Source organism: Gobio gobio, assembly GCF_949357685.1.
Source record: "Gobio gobio genome assembly, chromosome: 25".
NCBI classification, from domain to species: Eukaryota; Metazoa; Chordata; class Actinopteri; order Cypriniformes; family Gobionidae; genus Gobio; species Gobio gobio.
The window spans coordinates 34,721,030-34,746,553 of NC_137121.1; the positions used below are offsets into that span (position 1 = coordinate 34,721,030).

Genomic DNA, 25,524 nt, shown 5'->3' on the forward strand with positions numbered 1-25,524 from the left:
CATTTGAATATATATCCTAAAGTAACTGCATAACATGCATTTCCGAATAAAATGCAGGTCGTTAAAGTCCAGCACAGTTTGTAAAATCAACGCTGCATTAGTGAGATAATGTGCAATCTGACCGTTCTGGTGCACTGTCTGTGACTCCAGTCAGCTGAGGATCCAAGCCCGGGCATGTTTCAATCCCACGGACAGACACACTGGGATAGTGTCAATGGTGCACACTTTTATTTATTTATTTAACCAGGAAGGTCCCATTGAGAGAAAATATATATTCTACCAGCACAAGACCTAAATTACAAAAAGGTACATGACACCACAAGCAAAACGCATCCATATCTACAAAAAAAACATTTATACTGTCCCATAAAAAACAGACTTTAGAATATTTTTAAACAAGGCAAGAGGGGATTTTAATAAGAGTTAATCTATAGTTATACAGTGAAGACTATGAAGTGATATTTTACATTTCACTACTATTTCTGTACCTGGAAATGGAGTTTAGACCTATGAAAAACCTGAAAAATGTATGTTTGTTCTGTTGTATTTATTTGTGCTGTTGCTCGTGATTCTATTATTTGTTTATTTCATTACTGCCTGTCTTTAACAATATTTAAAATGTATTTGAGTTAGGCTTTTTGGAGTCAACCTTATTTATTAAGGTTGCATGGATCAAAAACAATAACTAGGCCGAATAATTTTATTTATTTATTTTTTGTGGTGTGGCCAGTTAAAATGTTGGCAGGGCAAGTAAAAATGTGAGCCCTGGGTGCATATTTCATATGTAGTATACCTTGATGCTCATTCCATGCATACGGAGCATAATTAGAAAAATCTACCTGTGTATTAAAAATTGGAATCTTAAGTAAAAGTATATTGGTTGATCTAGTATTATAGACACTTGTACAATATGTCAACAAACTAGAAATATACTGCGGTAATTTGCCCAGTAGAGCTTTTAAAATAAGTCAACATATGGTCTTTCCTCCTCAAGCACCAAGTCCATTTTGTCATTTAATTTACATTACAATGGTGTGTATGGACACTTGCACCAGTAACAAATCGTAAAGCAGCATGATGGACTACATTCATTTATTTATTTTTTTTTAATATTCAAAGTCCCATGTAATGCATATGTTAGAAGTTTGAAATTGATTATAAGCTTTTTGTGAATTAAAAGCTTTGACACTTAAACTCTCTGTAAAGTCAAAATTATAAGTATGTGTTCTGAGTTTCACAGAAAAATGTGTTATTAGCCAAATTTGAAAGATACAAAAAACTGCCAAGTAAATAAAATAAGCTATTAAAATCTTGAAAAAATGAGCAGTATTCTCTGCTCTCAAATGTGAAGTGTATGGTTTCCTGATAGACAAGTATTTGTGTAGTCAGTGTAGTGTAACAAATCACCTTTACAATAATGGAGAATACAGGGTGGTTTCAAATGCTCATCATGCCATACACGTGTATATAGTTGCATTCTTGTTGCATTTTCAGGATCAAACTGAAAATAAGGAAATTATTTGATGTCTTTTACGCATTTGTCCGCCTCATTATCCGTTTCAATTTGCTGTGTGTGCAGGGTCATAACTTAGGATGGGTCCCTGGTTTGTGACGCTGTGGCTGTTGAGTGTGCCGAATGGTGAGGTGGATGCTTTCTTTGACTGGCTGAAGAAGCCAGAACCAGCTCCAGCTCCGGCTCCTCCACAGGAAGCGGTCGCCTCCATTCTGCTCCAGGGAGAGACCCCGGCCTTTGAAATGAGTGTTGTGGATGAGAAGTTTCTGGCTGAAGTGAAGCACATGGAACTCAGTCCTCTGGACAGCTGCCATTTTCGGGTAAGCGAGTGAATGTGTGCACTAGTTTTACCATACAAAAAAAATTCTGCACACTACTACACTATTATAGCATGATTTTTTTTTTTTTTAAACAAAATCGATAACAGCAGAAGCTAAGATGTTATTTGAACTTATTTATTTATTCTTTTACACTCTCCTTCCAGGGGCGTAAATTTCATCTAACAGTTGGGGGGGACGATAAACATGAAATTTCTCAAGAGCAATTTTTGAAGGGGACACAAATAATACAACCAAAATCGTACTTGTAAGGATATGTGTACCACAAAAAAAAAATATAATAATATTTAAAAAAAAAAAAAATGTTGTGCTTATTTGGCGTTTTGGTGCACTGAAAAATGATCTAATGTCCGTTTTTCTTTTCTCTGTCATTTTATCTGACCAACAACACAAAACGATAGTTGTTTAAATATGAGTAAGGTTCCCCACGCAGTCATATTATAATTATTAAATTATCTCGAATCCTACACATAGTATTTTATACTATGATATTCAGATCTTTAGATATTCAACTGCAGCAAGCCCAACACAGATCTGGCGGAGCGGCCGTCCGCATATACTTTAGATTTAGAATTAGCGCCAATTCGAGGGCGGGTTCGGGTTGCTTGAATTATGGGTTCATTAGCCTATTATTCTTAATGAAAAACACAGCAAGAAAACAGTACAATGACACACTCCCTTAAATAGGCACTTTTACATGTCGCTTTGAAACCAAATGTTCCGCGATCATCTTGTCTGTCAGCTGTTTGCTCTGGTGATTAACGAAATCTGACTCTTGTTCGGCTCGTGCTGTATTGAGCAGACACATTCAGTTTTTAATTGTTGTGTCTGTTCTCTAACTAAACAAAATTATTTTATTACTATAAAAATTAAAACGACGGTGGCCCGGGGCGGTGCCGCGGTGGGCAAGTGATGTTAACAGTGTTTTGCCTAATCTGTATTAAAGAGAAAAGAGTCCGAAAGAGTTCATCTGATGTTTAAAGTGAATAAAATAGTATTGACAGCTTACTGGAGTTTCATAACTGCTGTCTGAAGGGCTTGTTGTCTCCCCAAACTTGTGTTGTAGTTTTTTTTACGTTCTATGGGTAACGTTAAGTTAGTTGAGGTGCGCGGTGGATCAAACCACTGTGGGGCAAGGGGGGAGGGGGGAACTCAACATTTTTCTAAACTTAAACGCATTTTTTTGTCCTGTTTGCTTTTGTATTGTTTTACTACTTACACATGTATTTTAAGTATATATCATTATATTATTTACAATACTCAGCATGGTTTTTAGGGGGGGACAGCCCTCAGATTGGGGGGGTCCTGTCCCCCCCGTCCCCCCCGTGATTTACGCCCCTGTCTCCTTCTCCCTCTCCTCTCCTCTCCTGAGATATATATATATATCTTATATAAATACATACTGTACACTCACCTAAAGGATTATTAGGAACACCACTAATACTTTGTTTGACCCCCTTTCGCCTTCAGAACTGCCTTAATTCTACGTGGCATTGATTCAACAAGGTGCTGAAAGCATTCTTTAGAAATGTTGGCCCATATTGATAGGAGAGCATCTTTCAGTTGATGGAGATTTGTGGGATGCACATCCAGGGCACGAAGCTCCCGTTCCACCACATCCCAAAGATGCTCTATTGGGTTGAGATCTGGAGACTGTGGGGGCCATTTTAGTCCAGTGAACTCATTGTCATGTTCAAGAAACCAATTTGAAATGATTGGAGCTTTGTGACGGTGCATTATCCTGCTGGAAGTAGCCATCAGAGGATGGGGACATGGTGGTCATAAAGGGAGGGACATGGTCAGAAACAATGCTCAGGTAGGCCGTGGCATTTAAACCATGCCCAATTGGCACTAAGGGGCCTAAAGTGTGCCAAGAAAACATCCCCCACACCATTACACCACCACCACCAGCCTGCACAGTGGTAACAAGGCATGATGGATCCATTTTCTCATTCTGTTTACGCCAAATTCTGACTCTACCATCTGAATGTCTAACAGAAATCAAGACTCTTCAGACCAGGCAACATTTTTCCAGTCTTCAACTGTCCAATTTTGGTGAGCTCGTGCAAATTGTCGCCTCTTTTTCCTATTTGTAGTGGAGATGAGTGGTACCCGGGGGGGTCTTCTGCTGTTGTAGCCCATCCGCCTCAAGGTTGTGCGTGTTGTGGCTTCACAAATGCTTTGCTGCATACCTCGGTTGTAACGAGTGGTTATTTCAGTCAAAGTTGCTCTTCTATCAGCTTGAATCAGTCGGCCCATTCTCCTCTGACCTCTAGCATCAACAAGGCATTTTCGCCCACATATATATATATATATATATATATATATATATATATATATATATATATATATATATATATATATATATATATATATATATATATATATATATATCTCTATATCTATATCTATCACTCAAATGATGGACAGTTGTCACTTCTTGCATATATGAAACCTAAATGTGATGAACAAGCGACCCATTATTATGCTTATAATAAGTATTTTATATCCCCCTAAATAAGTGTTTTCCATACATTTTTACTTTTTTTGCCACATTTTAGATTGACATGAGAGCAAGTTGGACCACACTGACACATTTCTTACTGGCATGCATCTTGCGGAGATCACCGGCTCTCTGCAGATTTTGCTCCTCTCAAACTAGCCTGTTGTTACAATTGGAAATGTGTTAAAACACTGACACTGTGTTCATCAAGCCACTTCATGCAGACTTTAAGACTTTAGTTATTCTGCTGATAGACATTGTATGCTGCTTTTTTAATAGGTTGTTGCTCAGCTCAAAGCCACTTGCAGCGGCCTGTCAGAAGAGCAGTTGGCCAAACTGGGCGTGGCTTTGTTCAACTGCCAATCAGAGGTGGAGGGTCGCAGGACTTACCCTTGCACTGAAGAAATGGTATGTGTGTTTTGCCATTTTGTAGGTCCTGAACCTGCTGAACTGTTTTTCAGTGAAATACTTGTCATTCTGTCAGTTTAAACAAGTATTTCTAGTCATGTAGTTTAGATATCTCTCTCTCTCTCTCTCTCTCTCTGCAGTCTATCAAAGAGTGCACAGCGGACATGGACTCGGACACGTGGAATGCGTATCACATTGTCAGTAACCGAGCGCGTGCCGTGTGTTATGCCGCGCGCCAGCAGCACTTTCGCAAGCGAGCGGAGCTAACCGTCAACGCCCTGATTTCCACCGCAAGTAGTCAACTGGATGCTATGAAAGATCTAAAGGTGTGTTATAAATAACTTTATTTTTTTATTTTTTCACACTCCACCGACCAATGCAGACAATCACCACATTACAGTACGTCACTTCTCAGACGTTCCACATCCCGACAAACATCTGTTGCTGTTGGTTAGTGCTCGTTTTCACCGACTGAACTGATGTCGACCAACGGCAACAGACGCAGACAGGGGTTATACAGTGATCTGACAAAACCAGGCAAAGTGGCTATTGCGGCCTGTCGTTTAGTGTGAATTGGCTTTGAACACGCCAAGGTCGCTCAGCTGGTCAAAATGTTAACCGGCTGTCCAGTAATGACGTGGGCATTTGTTATAGGTTACTGCTGTTGGTAAGGCAGCTCTTCTAAAATGTTGCCAGTTGTCAATGCTGGTTAACACTATTGTAAGGTTACAGCAATGATAACAAACACATTTGAAAAATGTACTTTAACATTTGGCATGTGTGTAGATTCTCTCAAATCTGAAAGGGTTAGTTCACCCAATGTACTCGCCCTCAAGCCATTCCAAACCCATAGGACTTTTATTCATCTTTGAAACACTAATACCTGCTTTCACAGACAGGGCTTAGATTAGGCCTTAGCTCAGTTAGGACATTTAAGTAGCTTTCATAAATGTGCCTTTAACATTACTGGTGTGCATCTTGAGACAGAACAATGGCGCTGACATATTTACAGATATGCTTTCAGTTAAAACAGCCCAAACATGCATTTTAGTCTAGCTTAAGCCTTGTCTGTGAAACCATGGGAAAAGTGAGATGTTTCATGAAACCTCAGATTCCTGTCCCAGATTTAGTTTACGCTTTTATTCACATATAACCATTAATCAGCACATATTCATAGAGCTCATCAAATATGGTTAATGGAAATTTAGCCATACATGCTTGAGAACACATCTCACTGGTTGTGTGTGAAATTAGTGTGGTTTAACCAGTGTTGGGCGCGTTACTTTAAAAAAGTAATTAGCTATAGTTACTAGTTACTTACAAATAGTAACGGAGTAAGTAACTGAGTTACATCATTATAAAAGTAACTAATTACCAGGGAAAGTAACTACTGTTACTTTTTTTTTTTTTTTTTTTCAAAACTTGGATGCCCCCAATATTAAATATGTTAAATGAATGAATTGGAACTAAATAGAATAAATTATTATAAAAAATTGTACATTAATGTTCACTATTGTAATGTTGCTGTGGGACAATGTGAGAGGCACCTATCAAATTCAAGACATTATTGTAAATATTATCAGTAGACCTACTATAGTGAAAATATGTCAAAAATCAGTGAATCAATGAAAATCAGTACTATGCTACTCCTTTGGTAGTGGAGCTCACATTATCACCTGGGTTTTTAGCCACTCATTTTGTGGCGGTATGTGATATGAGGCGCTTCATTAGATTAGTATTACTTGCCACTGACGTGGAGAGACTCTTTCTTCCTGGGCATAAGTTGCACGTTACATAAACATTCTTATCTTTCCCCTCAACGAGGGAAAAGTAGTGCCTATACTTCGGGTTTGCAAAAGCTACCTTTTGAAGTGGTTGGACTTGCCATGGGTCTGACTCCTCCTGGTCGTCGGTGTGTGACTGTGCATATGCGTGTGTGTGTGTGAACTCAACCTATCAACATCAACCTTGTCTCCCACCCACCAATCATCATCAGTTATGTGTACCACCCCACCCACCCCCTCGCACGCATGGCATGCGCACGCGCACACACTCACACACACACACAGACACAAAGACACACACACACACACACACCAACCAGAGAAAAAAAAACGTTGCAGGTCCGACTGACAGAGAGCCTGTTCGGATGAAAACCGCTTCAGTGAGCTCAATTATAGCAGCGCCACATTTTATTCTCTCTACCCCTTTTTAGGGGAAAATAAACTAGACTTCCCATAGACTTCAATACAAAATAGCGGCACAAAACAATGTCTTTACACAGCCGGCAGTCGTGAATAACTTAAGAAATCAATGTCCCTTCATTCTCCCACCGTCAAATTGCCATAACCCCACCCAGTGGCCAGAGGTGTCTTACCCGGACCGGTTCAAAGGGTGCCACAAAATGTAAAAACTTTTTTCAAAGGGTGCCATGACTGAAAAAAGGTTGGGAAACACTGGCCTACACCATGGTCCATCGTCGCACTAGGCACGGGGGTTTTATCGCAAATATTTCACTCGTACAGTGTGAGCAGACAAGTCGCGCTCGACGATCGGACCTCACAGTGTGAGCACATAAACCGCAAGCTTTGGCTTTTACATAGCATGCGATCTACTCGTACAGTGTGAGTAGGTAACCTTGCTGAAATTGCGCAGAAATCACACCGTGTATGCCCAGCTTAAGAGAAGCTTGACTTCTTGGCTCAACAGTCTTTTCTTGGCTCAAAAGTCTTTTCTTGGCTCAACAGTCTTTTCAATTTCGTCTTCCTCCATTTCAAAACGTGTGTATTAAGGTAAAGAAATGCTTAAAATATAATTTTTAACTGGCCAACGGAGAACACCATGATGTGTCACGCTGTGGTATTGCAAGATTGCTCTTTGCTCCAAAAGCTATAACAAAACATCCTTTTTAACTAAAAAAATTATATAACAAACATTTCATGTAAAAATTATAAATATAATGAATTTACTCTCTGCTTGGAGCAGGAAAATAAATGACCACAGATAACCTAATTTATGGGAGGGTGGAGACAAGTCACCCCGGAACCAAGATGATCATCTTTCTCCGCCGCCATTACTGAACTACAACTCAAACTAGCGCACGACATCAACGTCATCGTTCTCAGCCACTCCCTCTGTTCACTGATTGGACCGGTAAAAACTTGTTCGGAGAAAACCTAAGAATATGCCGCAGTCCCAGACGGAGAACTGAAGGAAAATTTAAATTGAGCGGAAGAACGTAGGAGGGCGGAGCCAGGCTAATTCACTGCCATTATAAAGCTTGAAAGAGCAATGCTATGTTTTAATATATCTCCGATTGTGTTCGTCTGAAAGAGTCGTATACACCTAGGATGGCTTGAGGGTGAGGGTGAGGGTAATTTTCACTTTTGGGTGAACTTTTAACTTGTTCTTCAGCCTTCCCGTCCCAATAGTGTTTCCGGAGGGCAATAGTCCTCCTCAATCCATGAATAGATTAAAGGAACACTCCACTTTTTTTGAAAATAGACTCATTTTACAAGTCCCCTAGAGTTAAATAGTTGAGTTTTACCGTTTTTGAATCCATTCAGCTGATCTTTGTATCTGGCGGTAGCACTTTTAGCATAGCTTAGCATACATCATTGATTCTAATCAGTCGCTTAGCATACATCATTGATTCTAATCAGTCCATTAGCATCTCATTCAAAAAATGACCAAAGACACTTTCAATATTTTTCCTATTTAAAACTTGACTCTTCTACAGTTACATCGTGTTCTAAGACCAACTGACAATGAAAAGTTGCGATTTTTCTACACATATATGGCTAGGAACTACTTTCTCATTCCTGCGTAATAGTCGCGGATCTTCGCGGCCGTACCATGGCTGCAGCAGCTCAATGATATTACAGCGCCTGAAAGTAGCCCAGCTAGGAAACTTTCAATGTGACCGGCATTAAGTTTGTGTAGTTGCAGAGAAAGTTTCAGGCTTGCAGCCGACAAATTGTGTTGTGGATTTACCTGTGATTAGCCATGGTTCTGTGTGTAGTAAAGGGCTGTGATAGTAAGACGAAGGTGTAACTACCACCATGTTTCACAGAATACCAACCAATCCTTGCGCCGCTGCAGCCATTACGCAGGAATGAGAAAGTAGTTCCTAGCCATATAGGTGTAGAAAATCGCAACTTTTCATTTTCAGTTTGTCTTAGCACACGATGTAACTGTAGAAGAGTCAAGTTTTAAATAGGAAAAATATTGAAAGTGTCTTTGGTCATTTTTTGAATGAGATGCTAATGGACTGATCAGAATCAATGATGTATGCTAAGCTATGCTAAAAGTGCAACCGCCAGATACAAAGATCGGCTGAATGGATTCAAAAATGGTAAAACTCAACTATTTAACTCTAGGGGACTTGTAGAATGAGCCTATTTTCAAAGAAATCCATGCATTTGTTCCTTTGATAGATGAGACGGATATAATCACGGATATAATCAAGTCCTGCTTTTTCTTGCTTTTATCCCATCTCATTGTGAAATGCCAGATTATGGGTAAAATAGGATGTTGTGAATGCAATTTCAGTTTGACTTTCCTGGTTCTTTATTCATGTTGTTCTGCAGGAGGGTCAGAACGAGCTGAGGGAAATGACCACTGCCTCACTGGACAGGCTGCTGGAGGGTCACAGTGCCCTACAGCACCAGCAAGGGGCCCTAAAGGAAGGGCAGGAGCAGCTGGACGCTTCTATCGGTGAAAATCTGCAGAGATTGGCACAGGAGAAGGCCCTCATCAGCACCGGGCAGCTGCTGGTGGCTCAATTAATTCAGGGCATTACACAAAGAATGGGTCAGTCACAGATAGATGCATGTTCTTCAAGCATGACCTGTGAATTCTCTTTATCAATGTATAAAATTGAATTAGGGGTGCACCGATCCGATATTAGGATCGGATATCGGCCGCGATACTGACAAAATAGCTGGATCGGGGATCGGAAAAATTAACAGATCCACAAGCCGATCCAGGTGTTTTTTTCCGTCGCAGCAGAACCTACGTCATTCGTCAGCTTCACGTGTGTCGCATGCTAGAAGTGAGCGAGCCAGAGTCGGCTGTGTGGAGGAGATATTTCACGCTTGCCACGCCAACTAGTTCGTCGCTGTTTCGAGGGTATTACTGCAAAGTCAGGGTCTTTCCTGCATTGACATTTTTTTGACGGCCAAAGCCTAATTTGATGAGTTATTGTGATTTACGAGTGATGTAGAACAGATGCTGCGCTTGTGACTGCGTGACAGAGAGACCGATCTGAGAGCTCCTCCCCCGCGCGCGCTCTCTGGGTCTTCAAAATAATCAGTGTTCGCTCTCATATTTCACATATTAATCCAAATCAAAAGCTCGGAAGACCGAAACCATGTTGCACGTGACACATTCGGACAATTTTGTCCTTGAATTATCACTGGGTGTGAATTGCGCTCAAAAAACATTGACTCTTCTCTGACCAGCTGACATAAAGCATACTTTCAATAAGCGGGAGACAAATTATATCCAGTTATGAAGTGTTTTCTCTGTGTTGACATCTTTCGCGATGTTCTAACAGACGGGATTCGCACACAACGCGTCTGCTAATGTCCGATTCGTGACCTAATGACTCCTTTGAACCGAATCATTTTAACGACTGGCCAGAACAACTGATCCGTCCAACACTGAACTCATGAACTCAGTTTATTAATTTACTCAGAACGCAACTGAAATGAGAACACAAGTGTGCTTACCCATTTTAGCAAGAGTGGGTAGTAAGAATTATTTTTAATTATCAACAGTATTTCATCTTATTTCTGTTGACAATGTGTAGTAAAATAAATAGGCCTAGCCTACAATCATTTAATCTGGAGTGAGGTGAAACCAGAACAAAGTTGTTATTAGCTAGCTGAACATTTTTATTAAATTGCATATGGTAGAAAATGAGACTATTTGTTAATTTGTAATGCTACTTTTTAATATTGATATGATTATATACCAAAACAATTATCTGTAGTGTAAAAAATGTTTGGTAACTGTCAGATTACTATTGTATGTTTGACCAATACACTGTTTTTTGTTTCCACTGCTACATTTTATTTATTTAAAGAAGTTAGATTACATTCTATTTTAGATTTGAATGCACAATTGTTTTTAAATAAATAAGAATTCAACACCTTACATACATCTGTTATTTTGTCTTAGTTATGTTTAGTTAGTAAAGTCTGGTGCCTTTAGTCTCTTCAAGGAAGGTATAAGGTGGAAGATATACAGTTTATTATTAATTCAACAATATATCGGATCGGTATCGGGTATCGACAGATACACAAAGCCCAGGCATCGGTATCGGTATCGGGACTGAAAAAGTCGGATCGGTGCACCCCTAAATTGAATAGTGGCTTGATGAGCTCTGCAAAGTAGGGCTGGGTCGATAAATGATATATCAAATTGCGATATTGATATCAATAACTATAAGCTCCATAATTAACCATGGATTTACTACTACCACCACCATGGATGACACTAACTGCACCATGGTACTGTGGCAGAAATATGGGATATTCTATTCATATAGAATTGTATTAATGTAGACGTGTATTAAAAGGAGTAATGGAATATTACAATATTATACAGTATTTTGTGATTGAGCTACAGAATTTGTGCATTTATACTAAATGTTTTTAGGCTTGGCTACTGTTTTTCATACAAATACCATAGAAACCATATAGATACATTTTTACCATGGTAGTGAAGAGCTATGCGCCGTGTTTTTAATTGTGGTCGTCATGATCTAAATCTATGATACTATGGAAGACCAATGGTTAATTTTAATAAAACTCAGTCATAATATTTATATTTCACCATATAAAAAATTAGGTTGTTACAATTTTTACAGACGTCTGTTTTTGTTAATGAACATAAATTTACATCTGCATCCTCCTAACTCAAGCTACTACTACTGTCAAATGTGCATTTCTAAGACAAAATATGTAGTATTATTAATACTGCAAACTGTGCCGAAGATATATGCCAAAGTCAGGCAACACAAACCGGTTTCATGACTAGAAACAATATCACCTATTAGAACATGAAGACATTCATTTCTATGGAGAAATTTATTTTATGGAAAAATGACTGGAAAAGGAATTCAAAAACGTGAAGTGTTTGTCATATTCTGACAAAAAAACGTAGCTTAACCACAATTAACAGTCTGGTTTCTTCAACTTTCACTTAAGAGCAAAAATCTGCCCTTAAATTTGAAAAATAAATATTTGCCATTTATCGTGATTAATTATCGATATCGACTGATTTGAAAAGATTTTATCGAGATAATTGTTTGGCCATCTCGCCCAGACCTACTGCAAAGTCATATTTGATTGGATATGGTTCTAGATCGTTTAATTTTCTCCGTTTACAGAGAATGTGAGTGGGCAGCTGAAGGATCAGACTGCAGAAGTGCAGGAAGGACATCAGGCGATTCTTGATGACCTGGCTGTGGTCCGAGGAAGTGCTCAGGACATCTACCATAAAATGGGTGATTACTCTCCAATGATGCACTACCTGTCAAAAGTTTGGAATAATTACCCTTTTTTTATATATATAAGGGATTCAAAAGGGAAATGAAAACTATCCCATGGTTTACTCACCCTCAAGTCATCCTAGGTGTATATGACATTCTTCTTTCAGACGAATACAATCAGTTATATTAAAAATGGCCTGGCTAATCCAAGCTTTATAATGGCAGTGAATGGCAACCCAAAATTTGAGGCCCAAAAGAAGCACATCCATCCATTATAAAAGTGCTCCACACGGCTCCAGGGGGTTAATAAAGGCCTAAAGCGAAGTGATGCATTTGTGTAAGAACAATATCAATATTTAACATGTTATAAAGTAAAATATCCAGCTTCCGGCGGACCGCCTTCCGTATTCAACTTACAAAAAAAGCGTAACTGGCGCGACTGTGTAGCAATTATGGACGCAGACATATAGATGAGTTAATCTTCCAATGATTCGATCAAATTAACATCCTTTTCAACAAAGCACAATGCAGCTCCAGGAAACCATCATCATCACGAGTGAGATGGGGGGTTTGTTTCTGCCCGGAGCTACTAGTTCTGACTTCCTATGGACTCGCCACCAAACTCAGTTAAAAGAGGACAAAAGGCTCGTGGTTGTCACAAGACAAAGAAACAACCAGACCTCTGTCTTTGCATGACCAGCCAATGAACTCCACGTGACAGCTAAAACTCAGAGTAAGCTCACAGAAACTGTTAGCTTATGGAGTACATCAAATAACTGATTATTGGACTTTCATTCAAATAGCCTTCGACATAACTTGTTAGTGTGTTTACAACTAATACACATGACTATCATGCATGTATATTACTCACAATTCATGCAATTATGTAACTATTGAATGAGTGGATGAAAAAGCATCGTGTTTGGTACCGGTGCGTTCGTATGGGTATAATCCAACAGATGAGCTGAATGAAATCTTTATAGAATTGATCATGTCCTTATAGTAAGAAATTAGGTCTAAATTTACTCTCTGCTTAAGAGCAGGAAACTAAATTCTAGAGATAACCTAATTTTGTGGGAGGGGTGGAGACACAGTCACCCCTGAAGCCTAATTGGCCAGAACCCATCCAGGGGATGGGCAAATGTTTGAGTTTAGTCTCAGAACACGAACGAAAAGTTCAGTTCTGTTCTCAAGTTCAGTTCTCAGTTCTGTTCACAGTTCTGTTCCCTACAGTTCTGTACAGTTCAGACCAGAAGCAGTGCAGAGTCCAGCTCAAGTTCGGTTCCAGTTCGGTTCGAGCTGGTTCGCGGCCTGTTCGCAGTTCAGAGATGAGCTCAGTCCTAGCAGTATGACCAGAGAGAGTTCGGAACGGAGTTCCCAGGAGACGATCTGACGATCGTGACAGACCAACATCAGAGAAAATGGGTTAACAACGATTTCATTCAGGCCATCTGCTTTTCTCTCACTTTCCTTTCTTTTACTTAAAGTTTATTTTATTTCCGCTAAGTCTCGGGTCTGTTAAAGTTTCGCCGTAAAAGTCTCTCAACAACGAGTTTCTAACAGCGCGCTCCAACTTCAAACAACGCCCACAAGACTTTCATCCAGCCGCCAACACCCCACGTGTTCGGCCTCCCCAGACGTCGACCAGACCTTCAGCGAATCAAAGATCCGGGAAAATCCCTGTACAGCCAGGAGAAGGGAATCCCCCTTTGTCAGACGACACGCGAAACCCAAACGCAAGTAACGCCTTTTTGATTCCAAGCTGAACTGGTGCATTAGATCAAATGTAATAACCCTGCCTAAGAAACGATAGGAGGTTAAATTACTGATCAATGGTTTCTTCAGGTCATGTTTCATAAATGCATAGATTGCTTAGGATTTCATAATTTCTCTCTCTTAGAACTTATTCTTTCCTCACCTTCTTCCTTTCTGCAACGTGTGAATGTGCGAGTGTGTGTGTTTATGTTAGATATTAGTTTGATGTGTTAGATTAGTCAATAAAGTTCCGTTTGTATTCAAAGATAACTGTTCTTGTGTTATGTGCTTATCAATTTAATGTCTTGAACTGCCGATCTAAGTTACCTGGCTGTTAAATAGTGTTTCACTATTGTTCGGATATTAATATCCGCTGCAGAGTTGATATTTACGGCCCGTTCAAATGAACGCTGGACGAGTCATTTGCTCGGCTGTAAAATAGACTCTCAAAATTCCCTATGAATTCATTAAATTCATTCATTTGAGCTAAATATACATGTTTCCCTTTAACAGAGCCCCCTTTAAGTCCTTACATATCGGCGGACGAATAAGTTAAGGTGTAAACATTAATTCTGAATTATTTATACTACATAGTGTCATTCGAGTCTTTCATTTTAATTCAGTTCCCCGTTGAGTTATTATTTTATCTGACTCATAGTCGCTACAACTGTATGACATTGGACGTAACGTATGCGTTTTGAACTGCGACAGGCGTTACACTTTCTGTGTAAGTTGAATACAGAAGGCAGTCTGGCGATATTTGACTTTATAAGTGTTTAAATATGGATATTTTTCTTACACAAATGCATCGCTTCGCTTCAGAAGGGCTTTATTAACACCCTGGAGCCGTGTGGAGCACTTTTATAATTGATGGATGTGCTTCTTTTGGGCCTCAAATTTTGCGCTGCCATTTATAATGCTTAAAAGAACCAGGACATTTTATTTTTTTTTATAACTGTGTTCATCTGAAAGGAATGTCATGTACACTTCATTGCCTGCATTACATATACAAACAAAAACACCACTGCCTCATTTCATAAAAAAATAAAAATTAAACATAATAATAATAATAGCCACACGAATGTGGTTCAGGTAACGCGTAGCTAGGCCTACATTGATTATCTTATATATTTATAATAAAACGAAGTATAAAACACCCTGCCTCTTTTCGTTTACATTTAAAAAATAATATATTAAACATTAATATGTGGTTTAGGTAAGGTGACCAGATTGCTGAAATGGAAACCGGGGGCATTTCCTATTTGAGAACACAAGTACAGACGAGAACACATATTGAGAAACGGCCAGAGTCTCAGATGTTTCTCCGTCGCTCTGCATACGTCATCTCCCTCATCGCTCTGATTGGTTTTAGGTCTATCCAATTGCGCCGAGAGGCATTTGAGCGACGCCCGTTGGTGACGCCCCTTTGGAAATTATTTTTCTATGAAGCTTTGCCAGACCATAACTCAGTTACTACTGAGAATGGTCTGGTTTTAACCAGGCTAGCAAATGGGTGTTGTTAATGTCAAGCCCTGAATATTATCCCTTAAATGTCACCCTAGTCTTGTCTGAATTTGTTCGCTTCACGTTATAATTTGCCAGACGTAGTTTTGGTATTGAGGTCAAAGTCCACTTGCCTTGCGTTCGTAGTTTTGAAGTGTTCCCCCTATTAAGCCACTTTCTTCTGGCATGTTCTGCAGACAGGGTGACCATCTTAGATTAAGTTTCCCTTAGGACTTTTGTAAAAGCCAAAATATGACCACACCTCAGATTTGGTCCTTTTAGAGGCTGAACAATCTCCAGAGTGCTGTCACTGCCTTCTTCCATTTCTTCTCATTCTAAAACAGCGGTGCGCTGCGCCAGACTGACGCTGACTGGACAAGATTTACCGCGAGTTTTCACAATCGTGATAATCACACGCGGTTTTAATGATAATTAAATTTTATACGATATTACTAACCGTCACTAAATTTTATCGTGGTTTATCGTGAAACCGGTAATCGTTTCATCCCGAGTCTATGATTGGATCATTGCAGTGATTATTATGTTTCTAGCATGGTATATGTTTGGCAACATTTCTTCATGGCCATATTCCAGGATGACCATGTCAAGATTCCTCAGCTCAAACTGTGAAAGAATGGTTGGGAGCAGGGACGTAGGAAGGCTAAGCCCCCAGGGTATTTGTAACTTGCGTTTGCAAAATCTTTGCACTCACATCTAGAGCTACACTTATGTCAACAACCAGTCAAGAAACCAAAATGTTAACAAGTAAATCGTGACAGACATATCCTCTTCTTCCATTTCTACTCTGTTAAAGAAAAGTTACTGTAATGCTAGCTTTTAGACACATCAAAGCTGCATGGGGGAATTTACTTAGGCCAGACTTTGCTCCTGATGAGTTACTATAAGCAATGACTTAAATGCTATCTGTCTGCTCATGTAAATGTATGATGAAGTAATAGCATACTATATCTAATTCCTCTCTATATAAGATAAGTTGTCCACAGAATGCTATTTAATTACACAGAACGCGCATGTATTCATCCCATTTTTGAGCTAAAATACAAATATACAGCTAAACCTAAATTGAGCTAAACCTATACAAATACCACAGCTGTACAGTTTTCACACCCTATACTAAATTGACCCTATACAATAGCCTAATGACATAACATTATTTAATATTTGAATCACAGCTTATATAGTGTTTTGACATCGACAACCCAAGTGCATATTTTACCTCAAACTTGCGACTAACTTTCTAAAGTAGCAATCGCTTCTCGGGTCGACATTAAAACACTGACAATTATATTCTGAATTAAAAATATTTGTATACCACTTAATGTGTTTTGTGTAAAGGTGTTCACGAGATGCCAACCTTTCGCGCAATTGCTTTCAACGTCGAACACTCGTTCTCATGAAGACGGCGGTGTATATGAGAGAGCGTGAGTGAGAGACGCAGGGAAAGGAAATGCAGCTGAACGTTATTTGCTCTATGAAAGACATTGATAAAGACGAAAACTAAGGACATTTAATCTATAATTTTATTTTAGTTAGTTTTGCCACACACGCATTACAGATTTGGTTAGTTATCGTTTTTTTGTAATGCCTCATTTTTATTTCAGTTAACGACAACCCACCTAGTTTTCGTTTTTTCGTTCATTTTCGTTAACGATTATAACCTTGGTAACGACGAGACAAGATGAATCCTCCAGTTATTTGCAGTAGCGCTCCGGTCTCCAACGCTCTGAAAGCTGCCACAGTTCACACCAACGCAACGAGACGCGGTGCATCATCTTGATCGCACCATGACTCTTTGTACTTCTGTCCAACTTCCGACTTTTCGGCTATTTTTTTGTAGCTGGATATATATAATTTGTTGCGTCTAAATATGAATGAGGATACGGTTATTGATAAATAAAATAGTTTGTTGTTCTTATCATTTAGGGGGGCTTAGGAACATTTTGGGGTAGCTTCAGCCCCCCTAAAATAGGCCTAACGACATCCCTGGTTGGGAGGAAGCTTGACGAATCATTTTCACACATGAATCGGCTCCTGAGTCCAGACCATAGACCGTAAAAAAATATGGACGACACAACTTCATTGACTTCCTCTGACCAGAGTTGAAGCTTTCGTAGGCCCACACACGGCGCTGAAATCTCGGGACCGGAGTTGTGCAGTAGAGAGCAGGAAGTAGAGGCGCGATTATCAAAAGCCCGCCCACACTCACAGATGCAGAATAATTCATTATGTTGGTGTGAAATAAACAGGTATAGAAATTTGGAAATTAAAACTAAAGCTCCTATCTCCTCCCAAAAATCCAGAAAAAAAGTCTGTTAGTGCCTTATTTACAACTTCACTCAGAGAAGCCGTCACTCTCAGCTGTAATCATGGCGTCACACCCCCCGTTTTTATAGGATCAACTAACTAAAACTAAACCTATTTAAAAACAAACACTTGAAATTAAATCATCAGGATAAAAACTGCCTAAAATGACGGAAACCATCTGTAGGAAACAATTATTTGAAGTGTAATTGAATTGTTTAGTGTCTCGCGTCCATTCTAAAGGCCTGTACACACCGGGACGAATATCGCGTGCGCTTATCGTGACGTTTTTCGGCGCGTCTTGAGTGTTCACACCCAAGCGATTTTCAAAGGCGCTGCGCCGAGTGAACGTGCACATTCAGTAGATGCGCTCCCGGTACACAAGATGTGCTGCGGCACTTTAAGCCTCTGACACTCGCTTGTCACACAGAAGGAGAAGAGAGACAGTATTTACGTGCTTGCCAAAACCATAGACATATTATGTATATGGACAAAACCATTCACACACTTTTTGCTAACTGGCAAGCAGCATTAGCAGTTCATCTTCTTCTTTGTCTGCTTACTTCCTCTTCGTCGTATCAATGTGTGCTCGGCAAGAGCGTTTTGTGCTTGAGCGCCAACAAGTCGTGTTTTACTGTCACTTCAGCAGCTCCAGGCACGTGAACTAAAGCGCTGATCTCATTGGTCGGCCAGTTTTTTACGCGCCGCGTCAAAATAAAAAAACAAACCCGAGGCGTTTTTTTTTAAATTACGCTTTTACGCCTGACGTTTTGCGCGTCGGTGTGCACACTCACATTGGCGCCCATTGTTTAGTCACGAGGCGTTAAACGTCGGCGATAAACGCGTGTGAAAATCGTCCCGGTGTGAACAGGCCTTAATACATGGAGAGGTGGGGTTTAGGAGCTATACTGGGACCAGCCACCTGGGGGGGCGATCGAGGCGCGGAAGCTTCAGTTTCTGGGAGGAGAGCTGCAGGCTTGGCCCAGACCTTAAATTCACTGAAAGTCTTTTGGATGTGCTGGAGGACACTATACACCGTGCTGGATCCGTGCTGGAGACCGTGTTCCTCTAAATACACATGCGTACTAGCAAAACAATGCATTTATAGTGTGTAAAATACACTGTCTATGAAAGGCAATAATCTTTTCAGTCATTTAAAATTGTCGATGTGTTTCATTCACATCAGATAAACATTGTGTAGGAAGGAGGGACTTATCAAAACATAATGTCAGATAACTTTGATAGAAAGGTATGTAATGGAGTACAATCAACCAATCAGCTGTTAAATTTAAGTACACAGTTAGATGACCAAGCAATGCTTAATTTTGTTCAGTCTGTGGTGTAAAAGTTCGTATTAGCAATTAAAGAAAAATCACTGGAGCAAAACATGGTCAGGTCAAAGCGTCTGAAGAATTTTGGTCCCAAATGTTAATCAGTTTTACTGGTAGTCACTGTATGAAGAATTTTTGGGTATATGTCACAGTTTACTTCATTTAGCTGTCTTCACTTAGATAAAGTAACTATAGTGTCCTGCACACTCTAGTAAAAAATATCTGGTGTCTGAAGAATTTTTGGTTTGACTGACTGACTTTTTTTTTTTTTTTTTTTTTTTTTTTTTTTTTTTTTTTGAACAATCAAGCATGAAAGCAGTACACTTCTAGTACTCCCCAAAAACAAAATCATGACTTCATAAAGGGCATACTAGGACCCCATTAAAACATCCTAGTAATTCCCTAGAGATCTCTCAGAACGCCGTAGCCATTTTGCTAATACTAGCACTGTATTAGCAAAAATCAAAAACGAGTGAGCCCTGTCTTAACAGCTAAGCTGAAATGATTGTTTGTGTTGATCCCATGATCCAGAGCTCAATCTGAACGGCTTCCTCCAGCAGCAGAACACCACGGCCCGCTTCTACTCCGAGCTCACCAGTAAGCTGGAGCGCATGAACGGGACTCTGGGATACATGCTGATGTATTTGGACAATATGCAGAATCGCCTGGAGGACAGACTGCATATGATCCAAGGCTATCTTGGCTGGGCAGGTACATCTTGTTTATTCATTTGTACTCTACTCAACAATATTAATATTTGGTTATGTATTGGATACATGTTTGATTCTCCTCCTAGGCCTGAGCCTGCGTGCTCTGTGGACGTGTGTGATGCACGCTGGTTACTTCCTGTTGTCTGCGGTGCTGCTGTCGTTCCTGCAGTGTGCCACCTTCTCCCGCGTCTCTCTGCTCCTCACCGTGCCCATCAATGCCATTGCAGAGATCAACCAGCAGTCTGCGCTCGACTTGGTCTCGCTCACTTTGCTGTTGTTCATGCTATCACTAGGTACTATATCCGTGTCGTTTCTACACCGCATTATATAATATATGTTTTTTTTTTTTTTTAATAGTGGCAGGAACATATTTGATCAGGGGGGCGGGGCTTGATATTGCGGGCGGTGACATGAAGGATTTTAAACAAAATCCTAACATTAAACAGCCAGCCAATCTGCATCTTACTAGGGATACACTGATTATTAATTTTGGCTGATACCGATAATTCTTTATATTTAAAGGGGTCATGAACTGAACTAGACCATGATACCGCGACTGTCAAGCAGTGTTAATTTTGACAGCATATTTTGATTTAGTTTTAGTCATAGTCTTTTGACTAAAATGCCATTTAGTTTTAGTCATATTTTAGTCACCTGAATTGTTTTTAGTTTTAGTCTAGTTTTAGTCGACTAAATATCATAAGATTTTAGTTGACTAAATTTACAGTAGATTTAGTCTCCTAAAATCTAGAGATTAGTTAAATTGTAATACATTAAGCATTTAAGTATTACATAACCGTCTGTCACTTGAACTGACATTTTGACATTTTGTTTTTAACATTAAAAATACACGAGAGCTCAATTCACTTTTTTATTTGTTTTTAAAAACATCTATATAGTTTTTATAACTTTGTATTTCTGTTTTAGTTAGTATATCATGTTAAGCTAAAGCTTCAAATAAGTTTTTTTATTTTTTTTTATTTCAGTTAACATTTATTTAATTTCAAGTAATGAAGTTTTTTTTTTAATGGTTTTAGTGAACTATTATAACCCTGATACTTTATTTAATATGTGTCAAATACTAGTCTTTCCTCCTGACTATGAATTAAATGGGAATGAAATTAAATACAGTTTGTGTAAGCAAAAACGAATATATAATGCTTGACTTTTAATTATAAACCAGCTGGAAATACACCAGGACTCTTATTTTGAAATCTTGCCTTATTATTGCAGTTGCAGGAGCTCATTCAAGTTCAGATGAGGAGATAAAATATAACCGTCTAAAACACATTACTATATAAACATCGTAAAGTAAACATTGTCACTATTCATCAGCATTAGTTCATAAACAATTTCCTGGCGTAAATGTGTGTTGTTCATTGATTGTGAGTCGGTCTGGAGCGCTGGATTGGGGATGAGCCTGTAGAAGCGCAACAGCGCCGTGTTTTCCAGCGGTTAGATCAGTTCAAATCAAATGTGCGCATCTGTTACTCAGGACATCAGTTCTGGCTGGATCTCTTCCCTAATCGTCCCTCCCTAACATTTTCGTCTCGTTTTTATTTGTTGACGAAAATGACAGTTGATTTTCGTTATAGTTTTTGTCATCCAGCACTAGTTTTTATTTAGTTATCGTCTCGTTTTCGTCAGTGAAAAAAGGTTGTTGACGAAAATTATGACGCAAATTATTCGTCAACGAAATTAACACTGCTGTCAAGACGTGCTGTGTTTAGTGTCCCCGCCAGCAGCAGTAGCGAGCGTTCCTTCAGTGCAGATGCAAGAGTTACTGGTCGCTTCATTAGTTTTCTCTGATCAGATATCTATCCGATTGTGAAAAGACCTGGAGTAAAGCCTTCCGAAATTCTTTCGAGACTGATTTAAATCCGATCACTCAAACAAACCAATTCAGAAGGTGGCCTGGGACGCATTTCAGACGAAAGTGTGAATGCATCTGGTTTAAAGCACATATGTAAATTTTACTCCTGGCAAATGATTAAATAAACGTGAGCGTGTTACAGGCTATAGATCAGGGGTTTTCAAACTGGGGTCCGGGGACCCCCAGGGGTCCTCTAGAAGGTTCTAAGGGATCCCCAAAAAATTTCAGAGAATAAAAGGCAAAGCAAAAATGGATAAAGTCTACCGAATATTCTAACCGTTTCATTTCGAAATGTTTCTCTCCTTTCTTGCCGTATACATTCCAAAATTGTATATGTTTGCTTTGCATCTTTAGTGAGTTTTTCTCACTATATTTCCCATTATCTTGATCTCTGGGGTTGTAAGGCAGTATTCTTAACACAGTACGTAAGCTGCTTACATACAATTATTGTGAAAGTTGCTTATACTAGGGATGGGCGTTTTTGTCAATTTCTCATTTCGATCATTGATAGGTCTCTCAAACGAGTACTCGAGGACTTGGGGGGCGGGGCATGTGCAGGGGGCGGGGCATGTCCGTCATTGAGATAATAAAAATACTGTTATAAAAATGGTTGTTGACAAATACAAACGTGACATGAAAACAGGTATATGAAAACATGAACATATAAAACAAAAAATAACTGCTAGATTATGATGCATAAATGTCTTTGAAAAAGAAACATCTTTATAAATTGACCGTCTCAAATAACCAAGTCAATAATATCGAGCATTTGAGCTGAAACTGTGAAATAACACCACCCTGCCGAGCTTGCTAGCTGGTTAATAAACTCAACCAAACGCACCCTATATCAGATTAATATGAACCTATTACAACTTAAATCAACACAAAAGGACGTGAATGCGCACGTGAACTTCAGCGTGCTAGATTTTACAGGCTATGGTTGGAAACGGAACATTTTGAATGCGCTCTTCCCTTAACAACGCTGATACACGGACAACGAAAGCACTAGGGATGAAACGGTATGGAAATTTAACATCACGAAATTATCACGGTTATCAATATTATCACGGTTATGTTCAAATGAGATGAAAGTGTTCAAAAAGAACAGATGCACACACTTAAAACATTTCAACAAGTTTTATATTTGAAAATCAACAAACAACAAAAAAATCAAGCAGCTCTATGCACTTTTTTTAAGCTAGATTCTGTGGGATTTCCTTCCTTATAATGGCTGTCGTCAATAGCAACGCATAATGCATAAATAATTTGTCGTAAATATAATCTCTAATATTATCTCTGATGAGAATATTGCTTGAGAATATATTTACAGTGTTCAGCAATGATGCATTTAAATCAGCATATTTTGTGCAAGAGCCCAAACAGTATCCAAGTGAAATAATGCATATCCATGTTTCCATATGATTTGACAGTTTATTTAATTAAATATCAAAATGTGTGCATCATACCTGACACTTAGATGAACACTTTACAGTCAGTTTTATGACTGTCATTCTCTTCAAATGCTATTGAAGTTTGAAACGTGTATAACGTTACCAATGTTGTATGTAACTTTTGAGACGGTCCCTAAATTTGCCAGCGTTATGCCAGTCATATCAGATGCGCTGTGGCTCTGCTGTGTTTGTTTGAAACCATTTTCGCAGCTGAAATAGACCAAAACAGGCAACCACTGTATGATGAGTGAATCTCTTGCGTACATCGCACGTTTATCTCTGCTTTAAATGTGCAGATTTGTGAGAGTGAGAGTGGTGCGCGCTCTGAACTAAACTCCGGCTAATCTGAACGCCTCTGATTATGAGATGACATCGCATTCATAAACTCAATAGAAACACGTGTAAGTGGTTATAATGCGCAACGCGATTAACAGATGGCTTTTGAGAAGACTATAATAAGTTCAACAGCCAGAGTGGCTAGTGTGCAGCCAAAATAACGTTACACCCGCAAATGGCGGTTGTTAATGTCAAGCCCTGATTATCCCTTAAATGTCCCCCTAGTCTTGACTGAATTTGTTCGTTCGCTTCACGTTAATATTTCCCAGACGTAGTTTTGGTATTGAGGTCAAAGTCCACTTGCCTTGCGTTCGTAGTTTTGAAGTGTTTCCCCATTACAGTGACTTTCTTCTGGCATGTTCTGCAGACAGGGTGACCATCTTCGATTAAGTTTCCCTCAGGACTTTTGTAAAAGCCAAAATATGACCACGCCTCAGATTTGGTCCTTTTAGAAGGCTGGAAAATCTCCTGGCGCTGTCACTGCCTTCTGCCATTTCTTCTCATTCAAAATAAAGCGCTGCGCCTGCACCAGACTGACGCTGACTGGACAAGATTTACCGCAAGTTTTCACAATCGTGATAATCACATGCGGTTTTAATGATAATTAAATTTTATACGATATTACTAACCATCACTAAATTTCATCGTGGTTTATCGTGAAACCGGTAATCGTTTCAACCCTAGAAAGCACACAGACACAACATTTTATTAAAATCGTGTTCTCATTATAATGCTTTGACAGATTGACTCTGCACATCATGCACTTAATTATATTATTCATGATCGAAGTGTTTACAGACATCACTGCGCGTTTTCGAACTCATAACGAAAAACAGCTTTAAATAAACTAGGTCTACTGTTAAAAAAAATGAGAACAGTATAGCACTGCTGCATAACTAATATCAATGATTCTGAGAAAGAAATAGCCTATCTGAAAAGAATATGACCGTCGCTAAACCATAATGTCGAGCATTAATGCATTTGAGCTGAAACTGAAGAGTTAACTTTGCATAGATTTTTTTTTTGGTCCTTTTTAACATTTCTGTCGTGAAATAGGTGTCAAATAATATTAAATGTTTAGCTACTTGCATCTTGCCTCACTATTTCACAGTTAAAACGGTTTGGCTTTTATAAACCGCAAAGCCCGCAGCCTTTGATTTGATTGGCCATCTTAATCATGTGGCAGACCAGCTTAAAAAAAAGTTGAGCTAGTAGATGTCTTGTTCTGTTCAGGATGCTCAAATAATCAGAGCAATATTTTAAAGTACTTGGGTATTTGGGGGGTAGATGAACCTACAGATGTCCTGTAGTTGCACATTAAATGCATTAAGATTTTTACAACACATGTTCATGACTCTCCTTTTGACACTCTTGTTCTTGTGATCCAGGTCGCTGGTTTGTGCTTCAGGTGCTTTGGGCGTTTTCTAAAATTAACGGCCAGACCTGCAGCCGTCCTCCAGCTCTCCCTATGGGCCCCAGTGAAGAGAAGACCCCAGAGAAAGAGAGCCAGTCGACGGAGCGCTGCCCCGCGTCCTCGTCCACTCCTGTCCAGTAAGTCTAGGATTGCAGGGAGTGAGGAAACTATGTTAACTGTAGCAACCATGGATCGCGGAAGCGGGGGGGCTTTCGAGGTCTGGTGCAAATGACATACAAAAAGACGTAGACTACAGGCTCATATGTATGCACAAATTAACCCTTAAAAGATCACAATCTCGATTCAAACACACACGTCATCTTATTCCTAAAGGTCAATGATTCCTGTGTCTATTAAACCATTTGAAATTACGATCACACTTGAATATTTAAACCTGCTTTTGCGCTGCCGCTCATGTAATCTTTGTTTGAAACGGGGTCTTTCTGTGTCTACTCTACCAGAGGCCCCCGGTTAAAAATTATTTGAATCATTTTGTTTGTCTGGTGAAAGAAATGCATAAATGAAGAAGAGATCCAAAATATTAAATGTCATGGATGTATTTTTACTGA

At 39.3% G+C, this 25,524-nt stretch overlaps 1 protein-coding gene across 2 annotated transcripts in view; it reads left to right on the forward strand.

Moving 5' to 3' along the window:
* Positions 1 to 25,524, forward strand: part of bmb (brambleberry) — a 41,344-nt gene that overhangs the window by 173 nt on the left and 15,647 nt on the right. For both annotated transcript variants that reach the window (XM_079809787.1, XM_079809788.1), the window contains exons 2-9: positions 1,580 to 1,833; positions 4,634 to 4,762; positions 4,903 to 5,088; positions 9,352 to 9,574; positions 12,159 to 12,275; positions 19,703 to 19,882; positions 19,968 to 20,174; positions 24,930 to 25,092. In XM_079809787.1, coding sequence (XP_079665913.1) covers positions 1,594 to 1,833; positions 4,634 to 4,762; positions 4,903 to 5,088; positions 9,352 to 9,574; positions 12,159 to 12,275; positions 19,703 to 19,882; positions 19,968 to 20,174; positions 24,930 to 25,092 — 1,445 coding nt within the window. In that variant the 5' untranslated portion in view covers positions 1,580 to 1,593. The remainder of the gene's footprint in view (positions 1 to 1,579; positions 1,834 to 4,633; positions 4,763 to 4,902; positions 5,089 to 9,351; positions 9,575 to 12,158; positions 12,276 to 19,702; positions 19,883 to 19,967; positions 20,175 to 24,929; positions 25,093 to 25,524) is intronic.